General features: G+C 37.1%; 1 protein-coding gene across 4 annotated transcripts in view; it reads right to left on the bottom strand.

Moving 5' to 3' along the window:
• The window catches only part of LOC117792388 (tropomodulin), a 51,242-nt gene extending 43,639 nt beyond the window's left edge, over positions 1–7,603 (bottom strand). For 3 of the 4 annotated variants that reach the window (XM_034632519.1, XM_034632520.1, XM_034632517.1), the window contains exons 1-2: positions 7,523–7,602; positions 6,363–6,830 (exon numbers count right to left, since the gene is read on the bottom strand). In XM_034632519.1, the coding sequence (XP_034488410.1) occupies positions 6,363–6,605 (243 nt within the window). In that variant the 5' untranslated portion in view covers positions 6,606–6,830; positions 7,523–7,602. Of the gene's footprint in view, positions 1–6,362; positions 6,831–7,522 lie in introns of all 4 variants that reach the window. The other variant, XM_034632513.1, reaches the window with a different exon arrangement.
• Positions 7,604–10,816: the final 3,213 nt, after the last annotated feature.

Genomic DNA, 10,816 nt, shown 5'->3' on the forward strand with positions numbered 1-10,816 from the left:
CACCGAAAAATCACATAAAAACTAATCTATTTATTTGCCATTCCAGCAATAAATCAATAGTTTTTCAAAAGTTTCGAATTTTCGAATTTTCTTTTACGTTCTCGATTTTGCTGCGCCTTTTGTTTTTGAGTCTTGTAATGCAACTAAAATCGAAGCAACATCGAAATGCAATTAATGTGCTGCAGTTCAATTGCAGTCGCAACTTTCGAGTGCCTTTTGTTAGATTTTCTGGGGACTTAAGCCAAAATAAAATACCAATGCGCATTAAACAAAATAACAAAAGCACAAACATATGCATAAGTATGTACATTATACATACACATGTGCAGTAAGTACGAAGGGGTGAAAAAAGAGCGGACTTTATTGCAAACTTTCGATTTCTAGTACTTTGTTTTATAGCGCTGACAAATTTTTGGCATATTTTCCTATGTTTTGAGCCAAAGTATTAAACATTTTTTTTTTTTTTTTTGGTTTGTGGCAAAGAAAAATATCAAGAGATGTTGCCAATAAACTGAGAAAAAGCCATTGATTTCAATTATTATGAGTGCTATCGGTAGAACAGTGTCAAAATCAAAGTCAACTGATAAATTGAAGCATCTGATGATGACAAGTGACACGGTTAAGCATGCCGCAAAATGAGGCAAAAATATAAAAAATAAAAATGCGGCAAGTGTCATCTGCCACTTGCTGAATTATGAGCTGGATTAAATGTCTATTGCAGCAGTAGCCTCGACCTCCTCGGAAAATTAATATTAATAAGCTAGTCTAGATTATTTATTGGCAATGCTCGCTGCAACAAATCACGCCTAGACTAAAGTAAATAAACAGCCTTCAATTCGCTTCAAATTATTAATTATGTAGGTTATGCAAATGGCAACATCACAACTAGACAAAATAAACTAAATTTAGTTGAAAGCAACAGCTGAAGTTAGTTGAATGGAAATTGAATAGATGCATGAACTACTTACTATATACCTGACATTCAATTCGGCCAACTACCTTTTAAAGGCAACGCAGCTCAGCTAATTGCCTGAGTTAAGTCTAAGCCAATTTAATTTGCATTCAACGCTTTTACAAATTAATTATTCAAGTGCCTAAAGTGTGGGCCTAAATGAGGCTCACTTCTGGCCAAAATAGTATATATTTATATATATATATAGAGAGAGAGAATATGGTATAACATCAATAAAAATTAAAACAAAATTTGTTAATATTTTAATAAAAATATATTATTTAAATATAAATATTTATACTTTAAATCAGGGAATAACACTGGAACCGGTACCGGAACCGTATGAACCGAAAGGATTCTCTGTCAAGAACCGAATACCGAAACGTTTGTACCGGTACGGTTGTGGTAAAGTTGCTAGGTCAAGGTGTTGTCCAACTTCCAACTGTCATAACTTGATCAAAACTGAGCCGATTTTCAAGCGGAATGTCATTTTGATGATGATTTGGCCTCTAAATTCATTCTGAATTAAATTTTTCCACATTTAGAAAATTTAATTATGTTCGACCAATATTCGATTTCGATGCTAATGGTCCCCCCTTTAAAATTTCAAAAATTCAAAATTTTAAATCACAAGTTTTCACTTTTAATCAACTCCTTATATCGTAATTAGTATGAAACAACACTTTAAACTTGATTCTGACACCTTTCATTTTTTTGTAAAAAATCATGTGAAATTGAACAAAAATTTGGACTTGTAAAGTGGCTAAATCCGCAGTCTGACCAACTTCAAACTTTCATAACTTGATCAAAACTGATCAGATTTTCAAGCGGAGTGCCATTTTGATCATCATTTGGCCTCTAAATTCATTCTGTATTTAAAGTTTGTTCATTTAGAAAATTTAATTATTTTCGACCAAGATTCGATTTCGATGCTAATGGTCCCCCCTTTAAAATTTCAAAAATTCAAAATTTTAAATCTCAAGTTTTCACTTTTAATCAACTCCTTATATCGTAATTAGTATAAAACAACACTTTAAACTTGTTTCTGACACCTATCATTTTTTTGTAAAAAATCATGTGAAATTGAACAAAAATTTTGACTTGTAAAGTGGCTAAATCCGCAGTCTGACCAACTTCAAATTTTCATAACTTGATCAAAACTGAGCCGATTTTCAAGTAGAATGTCATTTTGATCTTGATTTGGCCTCTAAATACATTCTGCATTCAAATATTTTTAAATTCGTTTCGATGTCATATTAATTATAAAACGACATCTTAAAATTTTAAAATGTTTCGAAATTGATTTATTGTACCGTTACGTACCGGTAAATCAGTAAATCAGACTTTGGTGAAACATAAAACTAGATAACTTTATTGTTATGAAATGTAAATTTCGATTCAATATATATACCCCATAGTTAAAAAACTTTTTTTTCATAGCGTATCTATTAGCTGCAATTGAAGTCAGAATAAACTATAACACCTTTATAAAGCCTTCAACGAACATTCAGTTAATCCTCGCCAATATTCGACTATTTCCGTTTCAATTTGATAACCATTAAAGCCGTTCTGGAAACTCTGGCTTTTCTCTCCACTCTTCCTGGCCAGACTAGTTAATTGCGTTTTCAGGCATTTGCATGTGCCGCTGTCAGACAAATCCGACAGACAAACAGACCGACGGACAAACAGACAGACGGACAAACGGAGGGGGACAGCTGGCCTACTATGCGCTGAATATACTCAATTTGCAAGCTTCCTCATTGATTTGCCAACAGACAACAGAGAAGAGTAGACAACGGAAGACAAGGAGGGAGGGGGTAGGGGTACGGGGAAACAGAAGATACTCGTACAGAAGAAGGAGAGGGTTTCTGCAATGGCACTTTGCAGCTGGCTTCTGCCATTTTTCTCTATGGCCACATTTGGGGGTGATCCGTTTTTGGCCAGAGCCAAAAGATTGATACACATCTGAAGTGCCTGTGGGAGAGGCAGAGGGAGAGGGGGAGGCTGAGGCGGTTGGCGAGTTGCAAAACTACGCAAAACATTTTGTAAATTGAATTTGAAAATGTAATTGAAATAAGTAAATATCAATTGAATATCCGCCAGCGGGCGGGCGGAAGTTTATGGCAGGCAATGAAATTATTTGTTTTTGTTTTTATTTTTATTTTTGTTTTTGTTTTGTTTGTTATGCTCTATTGATGTGAGCCTAGCATATTTGTGGCAACAAAGTAAACTCTTTGTAGATGCTGAATAAATTTCCGTTGCGGCAGGTCCAAATCAAAAGCATTGCGTTGTGGCAAGGGGATGGAAAATAATAACAAATCCAAGTCTAATCCTATGGCAAGCGAGTTATGAAAAGTGCCTGTAAATTACAAGAGATATGCCACTCATAAAACTGATTTATGCCAAGTACAATAGCAACAAACAAATGCTCACGTTCGCCGCATATCGTGCAAAAATTGCGCTACTCAAAAGTCGAAGCAGCGGCCAAATGCCAAAATAAATGGCACGTTTATCATACGCCCAGTGAGCCCAGTGCGTTGAACAATTTGGCAGCAGTATTTATATACTACAAACACACACACACACACACACGAACACTCACACACAAGCATAGTCTATACTGCTGTATGCTGGGCATATGAACATTTTGTATATGCCACGCCCCGTCATGCCGCCCCCTTTTCCCATGCTCCTCTGACGTACTGGCATACTTAGATGCTAGATGCTATGTTTTGCTTGATGTTTTCGCGTTTGCTTTTCAATTATATAAACATATTTAGATTGTATTTAGTTAACACACAATCACACACACACACACACACAGAGTCACATATTGTGAGTGCGTGTGTGCATTAAAATTGTAAATTGTTTGCTCAGCAAAAAGCAACCAAATATAATAAATAAAAGCGTAACCAACGCATAAATAGCTGACCAAAAAACAAACTAGAATCGAGCAGGCGAACTGACTGACGGACGGACAGACGGACGGACGGACAGACGGACGGGGGCTAACGCGTCGTATACGCAACGGGAGGTAGGCTTTGCCACCTTGAGCGAGAACTGAGCGCTGCAACAAATGAATGAAAATCAAGTGGCCGAAACATGACATTGAATTCTTATTTTGTTGTTGTTTTTTGTCTGTTTTTTCAACTTGTTTTGTCACACCTAAAATGCCATAACCATGTCATCTGCATATGTGTATGTGTGTGTGTGTGTGTGTGATGACGCGTGTAAAATATTCGCTTGGACTTTTTAGTGGCGCCAACAGCGACCACGTTGACAGCTGCCAGTGCAAGTGACGCACAGGGCCGCCAAGGATTTGAATGGCTAAGACAATAGGCCAGGGTCATGACACTGCCTCATAGCTGTATTGACTCGCAACATGTTTATGTCCAAGCCAAGTCAAACAATGCAAAGTTGTCTTAAGCACACACACACACATATATTTGCTGTGCTCACGTGTGTGTGGCAAACTAAATCCCATTAATTTGTGTATTAGTGTGTGTTTGTGTTTGTGTGATCTTTCACGCCTTGTTGCACTAATTGGCATGCCTCATTGGGCGTTCCTCTCCTTCCTCATTCCCCAATTGCTTATCTGTTGTCCCAACTGCAGAAATACATTAGGAAATTAGCAAAATCAACAACGTGGTCAGCAAACTACAGTTAAATCAACTGTGAAATTTATGGCATTTCTCATATCTCGTCTCGTATTCGTGTCGCACATTAAACAGATTTTGCATTCTCATTTTCAACTTTTGTTTGGGTCACGTAAACTTGCGGCCAGCTACTTTGACCCCTTCAATGTGGAAAAATGACAAAAATGCCACGTGCCTCATTTGGAAGGAACATGCAACGTAATTAGTTGACCCAAGCATTTTATCACAATCAGTTACAGCTTATGACAGCAATGACACTAACTCAAAATGTCTGTTACAATGTGTATAAATCACAAAATAAATGAAAGAATCTAAAGTAAATATCTAGAATAAAATTCCATTTACCAATGCTACTAAAAATCTGAATGATAAAATTCAGTAATATCTATATAATCAACTGTATAAATCAATAGGAATTTAAGGAGTCAGTAAGCTTAGTAGTTAAGTTAAAATCATGCAATTTTCTTAAGGTTTTCCCATGACAATTTTCCTTAAACATCAAATAATGTATCTCCATTTGTAAATTTAAATAGCATATAAATATATTTCTCAGCTGAAAAGATATACTATCTAAACTCTGTGACTAAAATATAAAGCTAGCTTTAAGCAATGTTTTTATTGTTTTTATTATATTCCATTTTATATAAATATTTTCTTTGTTTCAATTTATTTAATTTAATTATCTAAGCTTTAATTCAGTTGTCAGCTCGTGTCATTGTGGCATTAAAGCTGTCTAAATTCTACATATGTGCGTCACGCATATATTTTCATTTATTTTATGGCTGCAGGTCGAAGGATAAAGGACAAAGGACAAACTGGCAACTCAGCCTTCCCACAGCGACAATCGCAATGCAAATTTAATTTGGGACAACATAAAATTGAAGCAACGCACAGACGATCGTAAAATTGAGACGCACAAGTTGGGGGCAGACAAGGCGAGGGGTAGGGAGGGGGGGTCAAAGGGGAGGCACCCCCTAAATTCAAGATACCGTTACAGACGTTGCAATGCGAGAGCGAGAGCGAGAGCTGCCGCAATTTGACCGCACGCGTGGCTGCTCCGCCAAACCGGAAATGCAATTTGTAATTTGTGCAACAAAATTTGTAGCAATTAATTGCAATGCGTCTGGTCGCCTCAGACTCCTGTTGCATGTGCGCCAGACCGCAAGACACGGAAACCTCAATAAATGCTTCGTTTTGCCGAGCAACACGGATTAATTGCATTTCACTTTGAGTTTTTATATTGTAATTTTTTTTTTAAATCAGATTTTTATTTTTATTTTTTTTGTGATGTTTGTTCTATTTGTTCATTTGGCAGCTTTCGCAGCGCATTAAGTGATTTGTGCCTAACAATAATTTGTGATTTTTTGCGTTTTTTTTAATTTTGATATTCGCAATTTGCGCCGAAATCAAACAGCTGCAAAATTTGTGATCTTTTCGGAAAGGCGTCGCCTATAGAAAGTGTGGCTGAACCGAGAGTTTACATATTGATATAGATATGTCTTAATAGATATATAAACACATATAGATTCGTTGAATTTGGTACATATGTGCAATGATTTATGGCCCTGTTGCGGCTATATAAACAATTTGTTAATACGCACACAGTCAAATAATAATATTTCATATAAGTAAATAAATAATTTTGACATGTTTTGGTTGTTGTGGCATACCCCTAACAATGCTTTTGTATCTATCCAAAATATTGCGCAGATAAAATGTAATATTTGAAATATTCATAGTTGTTTTCCACTCACCTCAGTTATTTTCATGGTACGTTTAACGGTCTTGCGGGTTACTTCGGTCGTCTCCTCGACAACATCGCCATCCTCGTCGATAGTCTCAGTGACCATTTTCTCGCTCTCACCGGGTATTACCTCCTCGGTTCTCTCCGTGACGACACTGCTTTTGCTCTCCGCATCCGGTTCTGGGACAGATTCGGAGCTGGCTTTGGTCTGCTCCTCCTCGGAGGCACCGAAAACATCCTCAATGTCCGACATGTTTCTTAATTGGGCGATTTCTCACTTGATTCAGTTTATGTATTTGTATTTGTTTAGTTGTTTTTTTTTATTTTATTTGATTTCTTTCTTCTTTTTGCTTTGGGGTCACTTTCACTTAGTTCGGCGCTCGCTCACTAAATTTTGAACTATAGCGACTATAGCGGCCCACCGACACGCACACTAGAGTAGCACACACACAATAGAGAATTTCTCAATTTGTTTCGCCTGAAAAAACCAAACCAGAAATGAATATTTTTCTATTTTTCCTATATATTTTGTATTAATTTTTTTTTTTCTTCGTATTCTTTTTGGCTTTTATTTTCTTTTGTATGTGCTGGTGCCCGCTGTGGGTTATTATATAAACAACAGAATAATTTTCTCAAAAATTTCACTGTTAACGTTCACTATCGCGATCACGATTACAATCCCGATCAAGAAACATAGACGTCTACGTAACTTTTTAGTATTAACTGATTGGGGAACTTTTTTGCTCCTTGCTGAATGATGATCACTGTCGCTGGCTGTGCTTGACACTGTGAGAGTGAATGCTCAGCTAGCGACAACGAAAGACGCGACAACAACGAACAACGAACAACGAAACAAGGAAGAAACGACAACAACAGCAACAACAACAGCTGCAATGCAAACAGAGACAGAGCTGCTGAAAGCAACAAGAACAAAAACAACAACGACAACGACACCGACAACGATAACGAAAAGTGACAACGACAAAACGAACGACGCGACAAATGCAAAATACAAATGAAACAAAATGAATATTAAATGCAATTAAAAACGCATAATTTGAGTATATTCGTGTATATATTCAGTTTTGTTTCACTTGTTCAGCAATAAATTTAAATGCTGTAATATTTAGCAAAATAATAATGTATAGAATAATAGAATAATAAGCGAACAGAGCAGAGCGCCCAGCGACAACGCACGAGGCAAATTACACGATTCTAAAGCTTCTGTCCCGATCGATGGCACTGCTCGCCGTCTGGCCAGGCCACCGGAACCGTCGTCGTCAACGTCTCCGTCTCCGTCGCCGTCTCCGTCGTCGTTGTTGCCATCATTTGCCGGAGAGCGACCAAAATACCTAATACACACGTCTAGTTGGACATAAAACTGTCTATGTATATGCTATCCATGTGTTTGTGTTGGTGTCTGTGCCTGTGGTTTATTTCCCGGCGAGCGAGAAGGCCAACTGCTTGTGATCATTAAAATAGTGCCAGGTACGCGCTAGTGCGAACGAGACAGCTGTAGTGTAGTTCTGCTCTTCTGCTTCTGCTAGTTCGCTCTGAATTTTGATTTTAATGTTGATTTTGTTGTTCAATTCAATATTTTTGGCGAGCAGCAGCCGCTCGGCGTTTGCTAATTGTTCGTCTGCAGCAAGTGCTAAAACCGAATCACAAAAAAAAGAAGAAAAAAAGAAGAACAACTGATGAACTGACTGCAATTAGTGCCTCCGACTGAGGCGTGAGCCGTGACGCATGTCAAATCTGTAACTGGTCCCCCACACTCCACACCATGTGCCTTCTTGGCGCTATTTTAAAACGCGTCCCGCGCCCGCAGCTAAACAATACAAAAAAGAAGAAGAACACGCGATCTGTTGCAAGAACACCGCTAATTAAATACACTTGTACATCACAACTGTAATTCACTACTAAAAATTGTGTTTTAAATAGTGAAATAACTTTGGTATTTCTAAGTATATTGCAGAACTGGAAACACGATTGGCTGCTTTTGGAACATTTCAACCAAAACTGCTACATTTGTACCAAAACTCGTACATTTGTACCAAAACTTGTATATTTGTTCTAAAGCTGGTACATTTGTACCAAGACTCGTACGTTTGTGCTTAAACTGTTACAACTGTACCAACACTGGTACATTTGCACCAAAACTTGTATATTTTTTCTAAAGCTGGTACATTTGTACCAAGACTCGTACTTTTGTACCAACACTGGTACATTTGTACCTAAACTAGTACATTTGTACTAACACTAGTACATTTGTACCAAAACTCGGACATTTTTACGAAAACTGGTACATTTGTACCGAAACTCGTACATTTATACCAAAATTGATAGATTTTATACTTTTTACTACATCGGATCAGGATTTTTTCGAAATGATTCCATTGAATTTTTATATTATTGAACAATCATTACTTATTTAATTGCATATTCCAAGCGCAAAAAGCATATACTATTTTGTACTATTTTATTTTTAATATTTAAGTGAAAGTAAATTTATATGATAGTGTGTGTTAACTCAATAAATGAGTGAACTTTAATTAAATATGATCGATTTTATAGATTAATGAATTTCTTATGCTAAAATTATATGCTTTTAAAATTAAGACAAAATATGTAATATATTATTAAGTGCATTTTTTGAAATGTTAAATTTTTAAAATCATAAATCTGTTACAATAAAAAAGATAACACTCATTTACAAATACTTTTAATACAGCTATTATACCCGCTGCAAAGGGTATTATACACTGAAAGAATACATTTAAGTCTGCCTGCCTGGGGGGCTGAGACTGCGACTGAGTGTCGTATCTGTTGCTGCAGCTGCATTTGCCTTCTCTTCTCCCCTCCCGCTCCCACACTGCCTCTTCGACTGTCTGATTGCTGTCTCTGGTTGTCTGGCCGTTTGGCCTGACGGCATTTGCTTTTGCCCGGCGTTCGACAGCTGAGTTGAGCTGAGTTGTATTTGGCATATGACTGTGCATTGCACAGATATACAGGGTGTTCAATAGTCTGGCACAACTATCGCACTGTTTTCATTCATGATGCTAATGTGAATGCATTGCGGTGGCACTGCAAATTTCCTGTATAAATCGACTGCAAAGATATATGAAAGACAAGTGCTCCGACGTTGTGCAAACAAAGCGTCGAATAAACGCAACACAAGAAATATTCTAAAATTAATGCTCGACAAATGTCTTTTTGGCTGCCCAACGCAATAATACACAGCACGACACAAATATCTGCATATAAATACACATAGATACAGCTACAGCTACAGTAAGAGCTATAGATACAGATACAGATATATAATACTCTTGTAGATACATGTATGTATCTCGACATAATGATGATTATGCTGCTAGACTTTGATTGTATTGTGCGGAAATCTATCAAAGCCGGCAACAGTCGGCTCTTGAGAAAATTACAGAGCAACAAGCAAAGGATAACAACCACACACACACACACACACAAACAAACACAGACGTGGTTGCTTCATCTGACGAAATATCAATGCTCAAATATGATTAATAAGTAATTTCTTTGTCAACAGCTTCCTGCAGCTTGTGGTGTGACGCCAATGACGAAAATTCCATGGAAAATCTTTAATAAAATACATGCATAAATAAATTATAGGGCAGACAGCAAAGGGAAATCAAACAATGGGTAATAAAACAAAGCGAAGACAGTCGCGAAAAGTAATAAACAATAAACAAGAAAAGAGCAGCTATATATCTATATATATATATAGTGTCGACAATTGAATACTCTTATGAATTGTTCTTAACTTAATCGCAACCAAATTGCTCAAGAATTATGGTACCCAAAGGTTCTTTATTTGATGAGAATACTTATAAATACTTATTTATTTGAATTGAAAACCCTAAAGGCGCTATCAAATCAACGTAACCCATTTGTTTAGTGTATTAATAAAGAGAAGCACATAAAGAAAAACTCACACACACACGAGAGGATGCAAGCGGAAAATAACCACCGCCCACTCACCCGGCTCTCCCCCCTTTGGCCTTGACTTACTCTGTTTATCACACAGTTACACAGTTGAAAATTGCACAAAGTAATTGAAGTACTTTTTATTATAAACCAACAAGCTGTCGTTCCATGCAATGCGTCTCCCTCTGGCGAGTGTCGTTGACTTGCGTTGACCTAGGATCTGCCACAGACCAAATGATAAAGAGCAGAACACAGTCGGGAGAGGGGAGAGGGGGTGGGGAAGAGGGAAAGCCTTAATGCGTTTTGCTAGCATGGTTTGACTCATGTGACAATCGACAATGCGGCAAATGGAAAATGTTGCCAATTGACGCTGAGATGTAAAACAGAACACGATTCATTTTTCTCGACTTATGGAAAATGTACTACAATGCACTACATCGGTCAGTCGGACTGAATGGCAGGTCTTAAAAACTGTACAATTTGTTGTGTAAATCGGTTTAA

This window comes from Drosophila innubila (assembly GCF_004354385.1).
Source record: "Drosophila innubila isolate TH190305 chromosome 3R unlocalized genomic scaffold, UK_Dinn_1.0 2_E_3R, whole genome shotgun sequence".
In the NCBI taxonomy this organism is placed as follows: Eukaryota; Metazoa; Arthropoda; class Insecta; order Diptera; family Drosophilidae; genus Drosophila; species Drosophila innubila.